The sequence below is a fragment of the Neoarius graeffei genome, chromosome 22 (genome assembly GCF_027579695.1).
Source record: "Neoarius graeffei isolate fNeoGra1 chromosome 22, fNeoGra1.pri, whole genome shotgun sequence".
NCBI lineage: Eukaryota > Metazoa > Chordata > Actinopteri > Siluriformes > Ariidae > Neoarius > Neoarius graeffei.
In genome coordinates, this window is record NC_083590.1 from 7,354,391 (window position 1) to 7,371,647 (window position 17,257).

At 41.6% G+C, this 17,257-nt stretch overlaps 1 protein-coding gene across 2 annotated transcripts in view; it reads left to right on the forward strand.

Moving 5' to 3' along the window:
* LOC132870596 (NACHT, LRR and PYD domains-containing protein 12-like) overlaps positions 1-17,257 on the forward strand; it is a 108,324-nt gene that overhangs the window by 58,896 nt on the left and 32,171 nt on the right. The window contains exon 12 of one of the 2 annotated variants that reach the window (XM_060904292.1): positions 13,722-13,895. The exons of the other annotated variant lie outside the window; for it this stretch is intronic. Coding sequence (XP_060760275.1) covers positions 13,722-13,895 — 174 coding nt within the window. The remainder of the gene's footprint in view (positions 1-13,721; positions 13,896-17,257) is intronic. 2 annotated transcript variants of the gene reach the window in all.

Consider the following 17,257-nt stretch of genomic DNA (forward strand, 5'->3'; position numbering starts at 1 on the left):
TGCTGTGATGACTGGGGGGAGGTGTGTTGAGGGAAGGAGGAGAGATGGCTGCAGTGAGGGAGAGGGTGGGGGGGACTTGAACTGGTTGAAGTCATTCAGCTCATTCGCCCTCTCCACTGTCCCCTCAATGACTGGTCTTTGTATTGTGGCCTGTGATGGTTTTCACACATTCCCAGACCTCCCTCATGCTGTTCTCCTTCAGCTTCTGCTCCACCTTTCTCCTGTAGCTGTCTTTAGCTTCCCTCACGCAGCGTTTCACCTCCTGCTGTGCTGCTTTCATCGCCTCCCTATCCCTGCTCCTGAAGGCGGCCTTCTTCCTGTTGAGGACAGCTTTGACTTCCTGTGTTACCCATGGCTTGTTATTAGGGTAACACCATACAGTCTTAGCGGCGGAGACCACGTCTGCACAGACGTTGAGGTAATCCGTCAGACAGTGTGTCAGCTCCTCTATGTCCTCACAGTGTGGGCTAAGCAGCACATCCCAGTCCGTGATGTCATAGCTGTCTCTGAGAACATCTTCCATTTCAGGGGACCACCTCCTAATGGAGCTAGTTGTTGCAGGCTGCCTTTGGACTGGGGGGGGTGTACTTTGGCTGTAGAAGAACCAGGTTGTGGTCAGACTTCCCTAGTGGGGGGAGGGGTGTGGCTCTGTATGCATCCGTCACATTAGCATACAGCAAGTCAATTGTCCTGTTCCTTGTTGGACAATCCACAGCCTGGTAAAAAGCAGCCAAAGTAGAGTCCAAAGTAGCGTGATTAAAGTCCCCAGAAATGATGATAAATGCCTCAGGGTGCTGTGTCTGCAGCCTTGCTGTGACAGAGTGAATCCTCTCACATGCAGCGGCTGCGTCTGCCCTTGGAGGGATGTAAACACAGATGATCACGTGACTGAACTCCCTTGGCAGATAATATGGCCACAGGCTAATGGCTATCAGCTCCAAGTCCGGGCAAAATAAGACTATCTTTATGGAGATATGTCCTGGGTTACACCAGCAGTTGTTCACGTAGATGATGAGTCCCCCACCTTTTGCCTTTCCTGCATGCTTTAGTGTCTGTCGGCTCTCACCGCAGTGAATCCCCGCAGGTCCATGTTAGCATCTGGTACAAGGTGAGTTAGCCTTGTCTCTGTAAAAATAAACAAGCTGCTCTCACGGTAAATCCGCTGGTTGTTCAGTGCGGATAGCTCGTCGACCTTGTTCAGCAGTGAGTTCACATTCCCCATGATAATGTAGGGAATGGATGGTTTGCAGCTCTACCTGTTATCCGCTAGCCTAGCTTTTAGCTTAGCCCCGGCTTTGCAGCCCCCGGGTCTCCTCCTCAGCTCGGCCGGGATGGGGTGTCATATCCCGGCTCGTCCCATTGTTTTCAATGCCAGCAGCTCTTCTCTCAAATAAGCGAGAAGACTGGCTCCTGGTTGTGTGTTAAAGTTAAAAATAACCATGGAAGATGAAGAAAAACACACTGTCTTCGTAAGAAGAGCAGAAAAGTAAAAAAAAAAGTGGAAAAAAGAGGTTTAAAGAGCTAAAAACTACAGAGCTACTGGAGAGGCAGCAGTCTCTCACAGCGCCAGTGTGACACGAGATTGAATTAATTTAGCAGATAATGTGGTCCTAAAAAAGTCTTGATGCAGTGCAGGGACTGGTTGGGGGTGGGGCATATCCCAACCTAGGACCCCCCCTAAATCCAGCCCTGACATGGATATAAATAATTATTGGTCTTTTTTATTGTCCTCCACAGTATAATGTTGATGGAATTAAATAATGAAGATGAGCTCATAGTGCAGACTTTCAGCTTTATTTTGAGAAACTTGCGTCCAAATTGGATGACTGGTGTTGAAATTACAGCACTTTTTATTTGTGGTCCCTATTTTTTGAGGGATGAAAAAGTAATTAGACAAACGAACATAATCATAAAATATAGCCACTAGTGGCGCTAAAGGGCCCTCACACTCAAGGCCACCCTATCCTGATTTACAATATCAACTCCGAAGATGTCCTCGGACAAATGCTGGAGTTAAGTTCCATGTGTTTTCAGCCACTGTCAGCCCCTCAAAAAAAAAAAAAGCAGGAAAATTTGAAAGTCCCATATTCCATTTATCATTGGGTGCCATAACATCCTCATTTGAAGTATCCACTATTCCTTCGCAGTTTATTGCAATTAATTGCAATGTATATTGTAATTTTGTTTGTAGCAGGGCACTCCACACACATACTAAATTTGACTTGGATATGTGAACCTATATACCGGGTAGAAGTCTCAAAGACCTATGGGGGCACTGTGGAGTCCCACATACACACCCTGTGCTCACTCTAGGACCCAAATTGTTTTAGCAAAAAGTGCTAAAGACTCAAATTTTTCTTTAGCAATTTGCAATTTTGCTTAGCAAGAAACGCTAAAAGAACAATTTTCTTTTTAGCAAAGTAATTTTTTTTAGCAAGATATGTTATACTTCTAAATGTTTCTTGCACTGACATAATATTGAAAAATGAATTATTGTAGTTTGGTGTTTCAATAGTGTTTGCAAGCTTGTTTCCTGCCTTTGTCTTTCCATGTTCTTGATTTATGTTCATAGCATGCTTATTTATTCTTGAATCCTCTTATACGGCTTTATATTAGCTGATCACACAAACTTGAACTCTGCCTGCCATGGTTTAGGGAGTATACAATATTCAAGGTTGAGCAACCTTACAGAGTCATATAAACTATGTTCAATGGAAAGGTGATATATCACTTTATATTAGTGGCCTATACAAATTTGAGCTCTATCTGCCATGGTTTGGGAGTTATAGGCAATTCAAGTTGAGCGACCTCGAGTCTGACCTTTCAAGGTCCCCCGAGGTCATGTATGCTATGTTCAGGAAAATGCTGATTTCATATTAACTGCTCATACAAACTTGAGCTTCATCTGCCATGGTTTGGGAGTTAGAGGCCATTTAGAGGTCCATGGTAACCCAAGGTCAAGTATAAATTTGAACTGGCCAAGTTGGCCTGGCCAGCATCAGTGTCGGACCTGGCCAACATCAGTGGCTGGCCTTGCTAATATCTCATCTCATCTCATTATCTCTAGCTGCTTTATCCTGTTCTACAGGGTCACAGGCAAGCTGGAGCCTATCCCAGCTGACTATGGGCGAAAGGCGGGGTACACCCTGGACAAGTCGCCAGGTCATCACAGGGCTGACACATATAGAGGGATTTCACTGACGTCACCCGAAACCGGAAGTAAACAGACCCTGCGCCATTTTGGAAGACCAACAAACTCGTGATGTGGGGAAATAACGGCAGCGGTATGTGAACCCACGAGAATAAAGTGCAGTGGCAAACGACTTAAACAAATCTGAGCTGTTTTATTTATGATTTATTGGCCCAACAGTAGACTTGAAAGAAACCTGTGTGAGACTTGGCAAAAAACTGTGGATATAATGGATAAGTCTATGCATGATCTGTGGACACTTTGAGGTAAGCAAACGCAAGAAATTCAGATTTAAAACATGCTAAATTGGTCCCAAGTTGATAACTGTATGAGGAGCAAGCCTCCCAGACTTCTACAATTTAATAATAATAATTTAGGATGGTTTGGGGCTTGCTCTCCCTCCTATTATATAAATAAAGCATAGTTGTTCTGTAGGCATATATCATAAATACATATGTATAATTTGGATAAATTAACCTAAATTATGGATAGTAACAAAAAGTATTAATTTTTCAACTGAAAACATATATTATTAAAAGATAAATATCAACAAGATTACCTTATCACGAACCAAGCCACTAACAACATAGACTACGTTCAGACTGCACCCTGAAACGACCCATATCCGATTTTTTTGCCCATATGCGACCTGTATCCGATTTGTTATTGACAATCTGAACGACACAGATCCGATTTTTTTCACATGCGACCCAGGCCGCTTGGACATGTGGTCCTAAATCCGATGCACATCCGATATTTTCACATGCGACTGCAGTCTGACCGGACAGGTCGCATTCATGCGACCTACACGTCATCAACAAGAGACAAACATCACTATTCTGCGTTGGCTAATCCCGCCTCTTTGGTGGAAAACAACAACATTTGTACAGTTTTCAGAATTTAAATAGACTTTTATAGAATTGATCAAGCTAATGGTGGATTTGGTAGGGACCTGGATGTTTATCTGTTAGCCTGATTAAATAAAACAGTTTCTATAACTGATTTATAACTTCAACCATCCTGTACCACATCGCCTTATCTCCATAGCAAACTGCACTGGTGTTTCTGCACCTTGAGCCAGCGCTGAGAGAAGTTGCAGAATTCAGTTGGCTATAAACAATCTAAATAAATATTTATAAAAATGTAGAAAAAGTTTATTAATATGATGAAATAAATATGTGAAAATTATTAAGCCTGAATTAAGAGTTTGGTAATACAGCGGCCGTATCCCAAATGACTGCCTACTGAAGCTCGAGTGCACTATATAGAGTTTAAATATCCATTACTTCCTAGTAACATGTAGTGCACTTATATAGAAATTAGAGAGACATTTAGGAGTCAACCCTCGTTACCAGGTTACATGTTTTCATTTCAGTTCAGAAACAAAAACACACACGAGACCTCACACTTTAACACTAACCAGATAATTAAACAAACAAACAAAAAAAGAAAATCATTAAACTTGAAGAGTGCGCTTTTTTTTGTTTACGTATGTGCTTATTACGTGTCAATTTGCGCATGCGGGACACTTTTGGGTCGTTTTCCGTTCATATTGGAGATTGCATACAAGTCTCATATAATTGGTAATGTGAACGGCCTAACAAAAAAATCGGATTTCACAACAAATCAGATATGGGTCGTTTCAGGTTGCAGTCTGAACGTAGTGTTAATTGTAAGCCTGTAGCCCTTTGTAGGCCTTCAAGTCATCAGCAGTGTAGGCGCTGGGTGTAAACAACAAATAATTTACAATGTCTGGGTAGCAAACAGATGGCAGAATTGGTGTCCGGTCCTCCTTATGTTTCCATTCTACCTTGCCGCGAGTCTTATCATATGGGTCAAACCCATCAATCACAGCCAGTTTCTCCACATACCGTGCCCTTTCTGCAGCTGGTAATGTACTCACATAACCAGAATTATCATCCATCGTGTCACTTTACTCTCGCTCGTACTTTGTTTTATATTGTGAGTGCATGTACTTGGTCTTCCAATATGGCGCCTAACAAAATCTTGCGGCGCGGTGACGTCATGCGGTAGCCCTCTATAGACAGACAACCATTCACACTCACACCTACGGTCAATTTAGAGTCACCAGTTAACCTAACCTGCATGTCTTTGGACTGTGGGGGAAACCGGAGCACCCGGAGGAAACCCACGCGGACACGGGGAGAACATGCAAACTCCACACAGAAAGGCCCCCGCCGGCCACGGGGCTCGAACCCGGACCTTCTTGCTGTGAGGCGACAGCGCTAACCACTACACCACCGCGCCGCCCGCCTTGCTAATACAACCCCGATTCCAAAAAAGTTGGGACAAAGTACAAATTGTAAATAAAAATGGAATGCAATAATTTACAAATCTCAAAAACTGATATTGTATTCACAATAGAACATAGACAACATATCAAATGTCAAAAGTGAGACATTTTGAAATTGCATGCCAAATATTGGCTCATTTGAAATTTCATGACAGCAACACATCTCAAAAAAGTTGGGACAGGGGCAATAAGAGGCTGGAAAAGTTAAAGGTACAAAAAAGGAACAGCTGGAGGACCAAATTGCAACTCATTAGGTCAATTGGCAATAGGTCATTAACATGACTGGGTATAAAAAGAGCATCTTGGAGTGGCAGCGGCTCTCAGAAGTAAAGATGGGAAGAGGATCACCAATCCCTCTAATTCTGCGCCGACAAATAGTGGAGCAATATCAGAAAGGAGTTCGACAGTGTAAAATTGCAAAGAGTTTGAACATATCATCATCTACAGTGCATAATATCATCAAAAGGTTCAGAGAATCTGGAAGAATCTCTGTGCGTAAGGGTCAAGGCCGGAAAACCATACTGGGTGCCCGTGATCTTCGGGCCCTTAGACGGCACTGCATCACATACAGGCATGCTTCTGTATTGGAAATCACAAAATGGGCTCAGGAATATTTCCAGAGAACATTATCTGTGAACACAATTCACCGTGCCATCCGCCGTTGCCAGCTAAAACTCTATAGTTCAAAGAAGAAGCCATATCTAAACATGATCCAGACGCACAGACGTCTTCTCTGGGCCAAGGCTCATTTAAAATGGACTGTGGCAAAGTGGAAAACTGTTCTGTGGTCAGACGAATCAAAATTTGAAGTTCTCTATGGAAATCAGGGACGCCGTGTCATTCGGACTAAAGAGGAGAAGGACGACCCAAGTTGTTATCAGCGCTCAGTTCAGAAGCCTGCATCTCTGATGGTATGGGGTTGCATTAGTGTGTGTGGCATGGGCAGCTTACACATCTGGAAAGACACCATCAATGCTGAAAGGTATATCCAGGTTCTAGAGCAACATATGCTCCCATCCAGATGATGTCTCTTTCAGGGAAGACCTTGCATTTTCCAACATGACAATGCCAAACCACATACTGCATCAATTACAGCATCATGGCTGCGTAGAAGAAGGGTCTGGGTACTGAACTGGCCAGCCTGCAGTCCAGATCTTTCACCCATAGAAAATATTTGGCGCATCATAAAATGGAAGATACGACAAAAAAGACCTAAGACAGTTGAGCAACTAGAATCCTACATTAGACAAGAATGGGTTAACATTCCTATCCCTAAACTTGAGCAAATTGTCTCCTCAGTCCCCAGACGTTTACAGACTGTTGTAAAGAGAAAAGGGGATGTCTCACAGTGGGAAACATGGCCTTGTCCCAACTTTTTTGAGATGTGTTGTTGTCATGAAATTTAAAATCACCTAATTTTTCTCTTTAAATGATACCTTTTCTCAGTTTAAACATTTTATATGTCGTCTATGTTCTATTCTGAATAAAATATGGAATTTTGAAACTTCCACATCATTGCATTCCGTTTTTATTTCCAATTTGTTCTTTGTCCCAACTTTTTTGGAATCGGGGTTGTATATAAATTTTATTTTATTTTTTTCAAAATTCTATTTCAACATCTCAACCACTGGTATTGCCTCGTGTGCGTGTGTGTTTTCATTATTGAGATGTGTGTGGTTGGGATTGTGTGTGTGTGTGTGTGTGTGTGTGTTCATGATTGAGGTGTGTGTGTGTGTGTGTGTGTGTGAGAGAGATAGGGATTGTGTGTGTTCATGATTGAGATGTGTGTGTGTATATGTGTGTGTATAATTGGGATCCGTGTGTGTTTAGGGGGAGGGGGGTGTCTTTATGGGTAGGATGAAGGGAGCTTGGAGTTAAAATCAGTGGTTGTTTCTTATAAATTAATCTGATAACCCAAATATAATAATATTCACCATTAATTTCTCAAATGAAACACTTGCAGTCAAAACTTTGAACCATGTGCATCAAAACGCTCTGAAAACAAGGTACACTTGGTCGATATATCCTGGTTCATCTGTGAGTTCTTCCAAAGTTCTGTCAGGGTTGATATTATGTAGAAAATATGTCTTTTAGAATGGCTATATTGTGTTTTTATCCCTGTTATGACCCTGGTGCCAGGGGTCGTGTGTGTGGTTATGTGTGGGTGCATAGGGGCCATGTTAAAAGTGAGAGGGAGACGCCTTTCGAGAGTGTGTGAGCCGGTGGGCTGTGGCAGTGACAGTTAAGAGAGAGAGTTGTGAGCCGCATCTAGCGAGTGTGTGCTGCTCCTTTAAGGGGAAAGGAGCGTGCGTAATCCCGGATGTGTTTGGTTGTGGTTTGTTTGTTGTGTTGGTGAGAGAACTTGACTCTTGTTTGTTTTTCCTTTGTTTGGAGACCAGTGACTTTTTAGTTTTTTTCTATTTTGTGAATAAAAACGGTTTCTGTTTCAGCCCTGAGTCCGCCTCCTTGTCCTCTTTTTCCTCCTGGGTCATTTTGGTTTATCTCTGTTGCTTCCCCCATCCTCTATTTTGCCGCGGGGAATGTAACAATCCCTGAGAAAGCTAACAGAATATTCTAATGTTATCTCATTTTGTAGATAAGTTTTTGTCATACGTAAAGTCAGATAATTTATTTTAAACAAACCTCGCTATAATCTTGTTCACTAATGAGCGAGAATTGCTGACATTATCAGCGCAACTCGGAAATTGATCACTTTATATGTAAGGTCCGATGCTATTGGAAGACGTAATTTGCGGTCAACCAATAAGAAGCTTCGAAACTCGGGGGCGTTGGTTATAAATCAAAACATCAAAGATGGACACAAAAGGTACTGTTTATCTTGAGAAATTGCAGTTGTTTGATGGATTTTGCTTAAACTTTAAATGACTTTCGCATAAAATGCGAATACAGATGATTTTTTTTTCGCAAATTGGAATAAATCTTCGCAATTTGCGGACGTGCGAGCGGCTAGCGTGAGCCCAGACACCTGGGGTCAAAGCCCTTATCACGGAGTAGTAGTGTGCACGAAATTTCCTGAGTTTTTGAATATTTCCAAGGTGTCAAATCTGTATTTTTGAACTAGGGGGCATTATGGAGTTAATTGAGCCCACCTAGACTGATTTACCATAACTCAAATTAGATCATAGGACAAATGTGTGTGCAAAATTCCATTAATTTTTAGCCATGGTGAGCCCCTCAAAACTACACGGGAAAGTTTAAAAATTCCACATTCTATCCAGCATGGCTGACTTCCTGTTGGGTGGAGTCAAATACAACCAAGTGAATTTTGTCCTGTATCACAAGAGTATTGATCACACAAGTTTGTGCCCATCTGAGCAACTTCATCTCAACCATAGCTTGTTCTTGGGGGCACTATAGAGCTCCAGACCCATGTCCAGTCCCTTGCTCAAAGTAACTTTGTAATTTTATGCACATTTGATCAGTGTGCCAAAATTTGTGAGTTTTCAAGCATCACAAGTGCTTCAAACATGAGTTGGCGTGCAGAGAAAAAAAAGAAGAAAAAAAAACATGCCGAAAACAATAGGGCTTTGCACCCAGGGCCAAGCCTCTATCCCTGAGTAGCAGTGGCCAGGACTGATGTGTGTACCAAATTTCACAAAGTCAAAGTTTTTTGCCAATGGAATCATTACTGTCCAGGTCCAAATGGTGGCATGACACAAGAGGCTCACTTTGGGCATGGGGATATTGTCAGAACCCTGATGTCTTATAACCTGTGAAGTTTTAGCTCTATCAGGCAATGCATGGTGAATTTATGACCCACTTCCTGTTTGCATGGCGAAATGTACAAAATTATTGGCTCACCATTTCAACATCATGCAAGATATCACAAATCCTGTTGCAATTCAATTGGCTAAAACAATGTGGCTTTCAGTTTTGTTCATGTTGGGGCACTCCACGCACCTACCAATTTTGACACGGATAGGTGAAACTATATACCGAGCAGAAGTCTCAATGACGTGGGGGCACTATGGAGTCCCCTGGACACACCCGGGGTCAAGCCCCTATCCCTGAGTAGCGGTGGCCAGGACAGATGTGAGTACCAAATTTCATGAGTCAAAGTTTTTAGGCAATGAACTCATTACCGTCCAGATCCAAATGGTGGTGCGTCACATCCATAATGGAATTTCGTCACATCCATAACGCTGACTTTTCCTTCTGAAACTCTGCATGAAATACAAAATATTTTAAACAAAGATTTTTTAATATTCACCTTGGACCCCTCTATCAAATGGATATCTCCATTTCGACATTAGGTTTACGATTTCACAGAGTTTGATAAAAATGTACAGTCACCCAAGAAAAGTAATACTTTTTCTGTCACATCCATAACACATCTTTTATTGTCATTTTCTGGCATGCCCTAGATGTACTATGGGAATTGTTCTTGTTCTATCACTTCTCCAGTATGGTACAGCCTCAAAATATGCAACACCTGTTTAAATACTGGGAGACAATAAAACATGCACTGGGTCATTTGTTGCCATTTTGAGTTCAAGTGTCACGTCCATAACGCTGGAATTGCCCGGTGCTATACCAGAGGGTCAAATTAGCATGTGGATATCATCAGAACCATCATATCCTATAACCTGTGAATTTTTAGCCATATCAGGCAATGCACGATGAATTTTTGACATGCTTCCTGTTTGTGTGGCATAACATAAAATTATTGGTTCACCATTTCAACATCTTGCGAGATATTGCAAATTCATTCACAATATAACATCAGCAACATCTTGACATGACATATCCCAAATATGGCATGAATCCAACAAACTGCCTAGGAAGAGTACATAAAAATGTAACGCGTGTTTTTTGGCAATGGTGGAGTCATTACTGTTCATGTCCAAATGGTGGCGCTATACCAGAGTGTGTCTTTGGGCATGTGGATAGCTTCAGAACCATTATATCCTATAACCTGTGAAATTTGAGTCATATCAGGCAATGCATGGTGAATTTATGACTCGCTTCCTGTTTGGGTGGCATAACAAATTTATTGGTTCACCATTTCAACATCTTGCAAGATATCGGAAATCCCTTGGCAATTTAACATCGGCAGCATCTTAACATGAAGTATACCAAATATGGCATGAATCCATTAAACCGCCTAGGAGGAGTTTGTTAAAATGTAATGCGTGTCAAAATGCAGAAAACCAAAAATATCTCACTTCCTGTTGAGTATGGCTGATGCAATGTATATTGCAGTTTTGTTTGTCTTGGGGCAATGCGCACACATACCAAATTTGACATGGATAGGTGAAACTATATACCAGGCAGGAGTCTCAATGACCTATGGGGGTGCTATGGAGTCCCCCGGACGCATGTGGGGTCAAGCCCCCATCACTGAGTAGTGGTGTGCATGACTGACGTGCACAAAATTTCCTGAGTTTTTGAATATTTCCAAGGTGTCAAATCTGTATTTTTGAACTAGGGAGCATGATGGAGTTAATAGAGCCCACCTAGACTGATTTATCATATCAACTCAAATTAGATCATAGGACAAATGCGTGTGCAAAGTTCCATGAATTTTTAGCCAGGGTGAGCCCCTCAAAACAACAGTCAAATACAACCAATTGAACTTTGCCCTGTATCACAAGAGAATCGATCACACCAAATCTTGTTGTTCAGAATTGCGGTGCCAGGTCTTAATTATTTTGACCTTTAAAAGTAGTAAACAGGCACCCTTGTCAGACATAGTGGCTCCCAACTCGTTAGTTGTCAGGGCATGTTACAACATGCCAACTTCAGACACCCTGGCGCCACTGTCCATCACACTGTGCTGCGTGGACTATATAAGATGCGCACAAACATCGAGGAAAACACAGCACACATCAGACGGGGACTCCTTGCAACACCTGCTTCTCATCAGTGAATATTTGGATCCGTTTCTCTCTTTCTTTCTCGGTTTCATTTCTTTCTTGCTTTCTGTCTTTCTATCGCGGACGTGTCAGGATCCAACGTCCATCATTTGTGCCGTGTGAGCATTCCGTGCGTCCTTGAATGTAAGTTGTTTATTGTTGCGTAGCTACTGTGTTATGTGTGTACTCGTTATCTGTAACTGTTACATGTAGCGGTAAGGCTAGCGAGTATTTCTTCTCCTTTTCTCTCATCCTGTGTCTGTCTATTTTCTTACGTGTTTGTTCTGTTCTGTTCAGTAGCCATGTAATGATAGCGCTTGTCTTCTCGACCGCGGTCTGTTAAGGGAGCACATTTCATTATTAGCCATTGCCGTGTTGGGAGTGTAGTGGTGGTATGTACAGTTCATAATCGCGCCACATATTCTAACCTTCTATGCGCAATACAGCGCGGGGCAGCGCTTAAAGGAGCCACGCTCCCCTTCATTCAGCCGACACACTCTGTGTCTTCATGCGGGTGTAACTCGCTGTAAGCAGTTGCACCACGCACCTTGGTAATGATAGCTGCTGTAGGCAGCTATCCTCATCCTCCGTGTACGTTGTACACATTGTACATATTGTGTACATATCGTGTAGATAGTCAGTATCTAGTGTGTTGTGTTATTTATTATGGGGTGTAAATAGCATTCATTGGGCTTTACATTGTTTTACTTATATAGTATTCATTTGTGTGTTTTACATTTGTATTACATTGTATATAGTTATTATTCATTTGCGTTAATATATATTTAATGCGATGTGTATTTGTATTTATATCATTGTCATTATTTACATTATTGCTTGTGTGTATATTATTGCTCATGTCTTGTTGTATTTGTATTTTATTCTGTTTTCTAGTAAAACCACGGTTTACACGGTTTCTCGTGAGTGGACATCCATTAATTCCTGTTCTAACCGGACAGCCTGGGTAGCTCGCTGTATACCCGATCCAGTGTCCCCCTTATACAGTCCTTTACCCTGTCCATCACCGGACACCCATTTTTATACTTGTGCTGATCCGAGCAACTTCATCTCAACCATAGCTTTTTCTCAGGGGCGCTATAGAGCTCTGGGACCATGTCCAGTCCCTTGCTCAAAGTAACTTTAATTTTACACACATTTGATCAGTGTGCCAAAATTCATGAGTTTTCAAGCATTACAAGTGCCTCAAACACGAGTTTTCACGTGGAGGAAAAAAAAATAAGAAAAAACATGCCAAAAACAATAGGGCTTTGCACCTATGGTCCAAACTCATTTATTTTTAGCTTTTTTTTTTTCGAGTTGCATGAAATTTTCAGGGTTGGTGTGAAATGTAGAGTTTCACTGCTATTTTTCCAAGTTCACACGGCTGAATGAAACGAGGCAGCAAGCCGTATTTTGACCTGCAAGCTTTAGGTTTGACACGAGATTCGTAAATTAATTCAGGAGATAATGTGGTCCTAAAAAAGTCTTGATGCAGTGCAGGGACCGGTTGGGGGCGGAGCATATCCCAACCCAGGACCCCCCTAAATCCAGCCCTGACATGGATATAAATAATTATTGGGGGTTTTTATTGTCCTCCACAGTATATTGTTGATAAAATTAAATAATGAAGATGAGCTCAAAGTGCAGACCTTCAGCTTTATTTTGAGAAACTTGCGTCCAAATTGGATGACTGGTGTTGAAATTACAGCACTTTTTATTTGTGGTCCCTATTTTTTGAGGGATGAGAAAGTAATTAGACAAACGAACATAATCATAAATTACACTGACTTTTTTCTGCCTCCGCCACTGAGAGGTGAAACCATTATAGTTTGAGTTTCTGCCCGTTTGTGTGAGATCCTTGTTCTCGCGCTGTCTCGAGAACGAGTGGCTGAATGTTTGTAGGATTTATATGGAATGATCTTTGTTTCCTTCCTTGATTCTCCAATAATATAAATCTATAGTGTTCTATAAATGCACTGTGTAGACGACGGAGAAACAAGTTTATTGCCCCTGTGTAGTGCACTATAAGTCTAGTAGAGAACCATCTGAGATCCTCCCTCTCTCTCTCTCTCTCTCTCTCTCTCTGATTAAAGTTCATGGTCTCTCTGCTGTTCTCTGTTCAGCTTCAGCTGCTGATGGTTTAATATCACACACAACAGAGGAGAGAAACTCAATATAACACTCAGTATTATCATTATTAATGACACTGTTAATGAGAATAAACGGGTGATATTAAATCCTCATGACATTCTGAATAATAAAATTAATTTTACACTCATCTTTAAAGTCAGTATTAAACCAAGATGAAAATCTGTTGAAGTGTGTCATTGTGTCTCTGCAGGTTGTATGATTGTGGTGTCTCAGATGAAGGCTGTGCTGCTCTGAGTTCAGCTCTGAGATCAAACCCCTCACACCTGAGAGACCTGGATCTGTCTGATAATAATCTGGGAGACTCAGGAGTGAAGCGTCTCTGTGCTGGACTGGAGAATCCTCACTGTAAACTGGAGACACTGGGGTAAGATCATCTCTCTGAGAGTCACATGACCTGCTCCTCATTAAGACACATTCTGTAATAGTGAGACTGAAGCAGAGGTTTTAGCTTCATCAGTGTCCTGAGGAGTCAAGTCAAGTTTATTTGTATAGGTAGTTGTCGACTTACGACTGCGTTTGGTTACGACTGACCGGTTGTAAACCGATCTGGTCGTAAGTCGGCCTATGTGAAATGAACATAAGTATATTGCGATGTGTAATGATACTGTAATCATCTTAAAGTCTTTATTTTATCAACATTTTCTTGTTTCATTACCTTGGCTCATTATTTGGTTTAAGTCAAACACTGCATACTACACTGCGTACAGTACAATTCGTTTAATATGTGCAAAACAAAAAATACGAAATACAGGTGTGAAAAACAGAAAACATTTTAGTTTGAAACATACCAATATACAAATGTAAAACAGCAAAATACAAAACTTGGTGACCGCTGGCATCACTGGTGCTTGGCTGTGGGTCGTCTATGTCATCATCAGCTGTTGCAGCGCTCGGGCTGGCTGGAGCATTTGCTCATTTCATAAATCAGTAGCTGGAGCGGAAACTGTTGTACGCGGCGAGAGGCTGGATGCTGGGCGGGGCCAGGAGCTGGGGCGGAAACTGTCATACGCTCAGCTTGCTCAGGTGGGAAACACTTGCCAGTCATAACCAGGCGGTCGTAAAGTCAATCGGTCGTAAGTTGCATCGGTTGTAAGTCGACGACTATCTGCATAGCACTTGTAACAAACTTTGTCGCAAAGCAGCTTTACAGAATTTGAACGACTTAAAATATGAGCTAATTTTATCCCTAATCTATCCCCAATGAGCAAGCTTGTGGCAAGGAAAAACTCCCTCAGAGGACATGAGGAAGAAACCTCGAGAGGAGCCAGACTCAAAAGGGAACCCATCCTCATTTGGGCAACAACAGACAACATGACTAACATTAACAGTCCTAACATAAAGTCAGCTTTGTTGATGCTATAAACCCCCCACCGACGGAAACCCGAGTGCAAAACTTCCTCACACTTCGCAGCCCTAAATTCAGCAAGTCAACTGCAGTCCCCAGCCACAAAAGCACCACTGCAAGAGTCCAGAGCGTCCTCCAGGTGTGACCCCCAATTGTCCACATGGGGCTGCCCTCCACAGGAGTGATGTGATGAGACTCCAACTAGACACGGGGCACCAGGATGGATCAGGCAGGTCCGAGGAGCAGAAGAGGTCAGCATCTCGATCCCAGGACCGACATGTAACTCAGAGGGACAGATTTTTTTGGGGGGGGAGGAAAAAAAAAAACACAGGTTGTTAGGTATGCCCAATGTTGTCACCTGAATAAGTAGGAACAGTATACATATTGCACCTTTTGATCCAAGTAGGCGTGGCGGGTCATAGAGGACCAGAAGTTCACTCAGGTACTGTGGTGAGAGACCATTCAGTGCTTTAAAGGTCAATAGTAGTATTTTATAATCAATACGAAATTTGATTGGGAGCCAATGCAGTGTGGATAAGACAGGTGCGATGGGGTCAAATTTTCTAGTTCATGTCGTGAAATTAAATTTCTTAGCAATATTTCTGAGATGAAAGAAAGCTATCCGGGTAATGTTACCAATGTGAGTTTGGAATGAAAGACTGGGGTCAATAATCACTCCGAGGTCTTTTACTGCTGCACGTGAAGAAACAGAAAGGCCATCCAGAGTTACTGTGTAATCAGAAAACTTGCTTCTAGCTGTATGTGGTCCGAGTACAAGTACTTCAGTCTCGTCAGAGTTTAGCAGAAGGAAATTAATAAGCATCCAGTGTCTAATGTTCTTTATACATTCCTCAATTCTATTAAGCTGGTGTCTCTCATCAGGTTTTGCATAAACATACAACTGTGTGTCATCAGCATAACAGTGGAAACTAATACAGTGTTTACGAATAATATCACCCAGAGGGAACATATATAAAGAAAAAAAAAGCAGTGGACCCAAGACAGAACCTTGTGGAACACCAAACTTTACCTCAGTACATTGAGAAATATCACCATTTACATCAACATACTGATAGCGATCAGTTAAATAAGAGCTGAGCCAGGAGAGGGCTGTTCCCTTAACTCCCACAACATTTTCTAGTCTATCCAGAAGAATGGCATGATCAATGGTATCAAATGCTGCACTAAGGTCAAGCAACACAAGCAGTGAGACACAGCCCTGATCAGACGCCAACAGTAGGTCGTTTACTACTTTAACCAGAGCTGTCTCTGTGCTACGATGAGGTCTAAATCCTGACTGATACATTTCATGGATGTTATTCCTATGTAAATATGAGCATAACTGCTGTGCCACAGCTTTTTCAAGGATCTTGGCGATAAAGGGGAGGTTTGATATTGGCCGATAATTGAACAGCTGACAGGGATCAAGGTCAGGTTTTTTATTCAGGGGTTTGATAACTGCTAGTTTAAAGGATTTGGGTACATAGCCAATTGTAAGAGAAGAATTTATTATTTTTAAAAGCGGTTCAATTACTTCAGGTATTATCTGTTTGAATAGATGTGTAGGTAAGGGATCTAGTACACAAGTTGAGGCTTTTGACACAGAGATTAATGAAAGTAATTCAGTTTCTCTAAGGAGAGTAAAACATTCTAATTGATGATCTGATAGTTTTATTGTTAACTACAGGGTCACTTACATTGTCTGACCTTAAATTAGTAGTTTGAATTTTTTGTCGGATATTCTCAATTTTGTCATTAAAAAAAATTCATGAAGTCGTATGTAGTAGCAACGACTTCATGAATTTTTTTTTAATGACAAAATTGAGAATATCTCATTCATCTCGATGAGATGAGATGAATGAGAGATTCTCAATTTTGTCATTAAAAAAAATTCATGAAGTCGTTGCTACTATATACTGCAGGTGTGCATGTGTCTATAGTGGACTTATTCCTGGTTAATTTTGCTACAGTATTAAATAGGAATCTATGATTATTTTTATCTTCTATTAGGGAGGAGAGAGATGTTGCTCTAGCAGCACTAAGAGCTTTTCTGTACTGCAGGAAGCTCTCCTTCCCCGCTAATTTGAATGCTATCAATTTTGTTTGATGCCATTTACGTTCCAATTTTCGAGTGGTCTGTTTTAATGTGCGAGTGCTATCATTATACCAGGGTGCTAATTTTTTGTCTCTGACCACTTTCCTTTTAAGAGGAGCCACATTATCTAAAGTACGGAAGAATGTTGACTCTAAGCATTCAGTTGCCTGATCAAGTTCTGCAGGGGCTGACAGTGACCCAATCAAAGTTGACAACTCTGGGAGATCATTTATAAAGCTCTGTGCAGTAGTTGACGTGAATGTACGTTTAATACAGTAGTGTCATG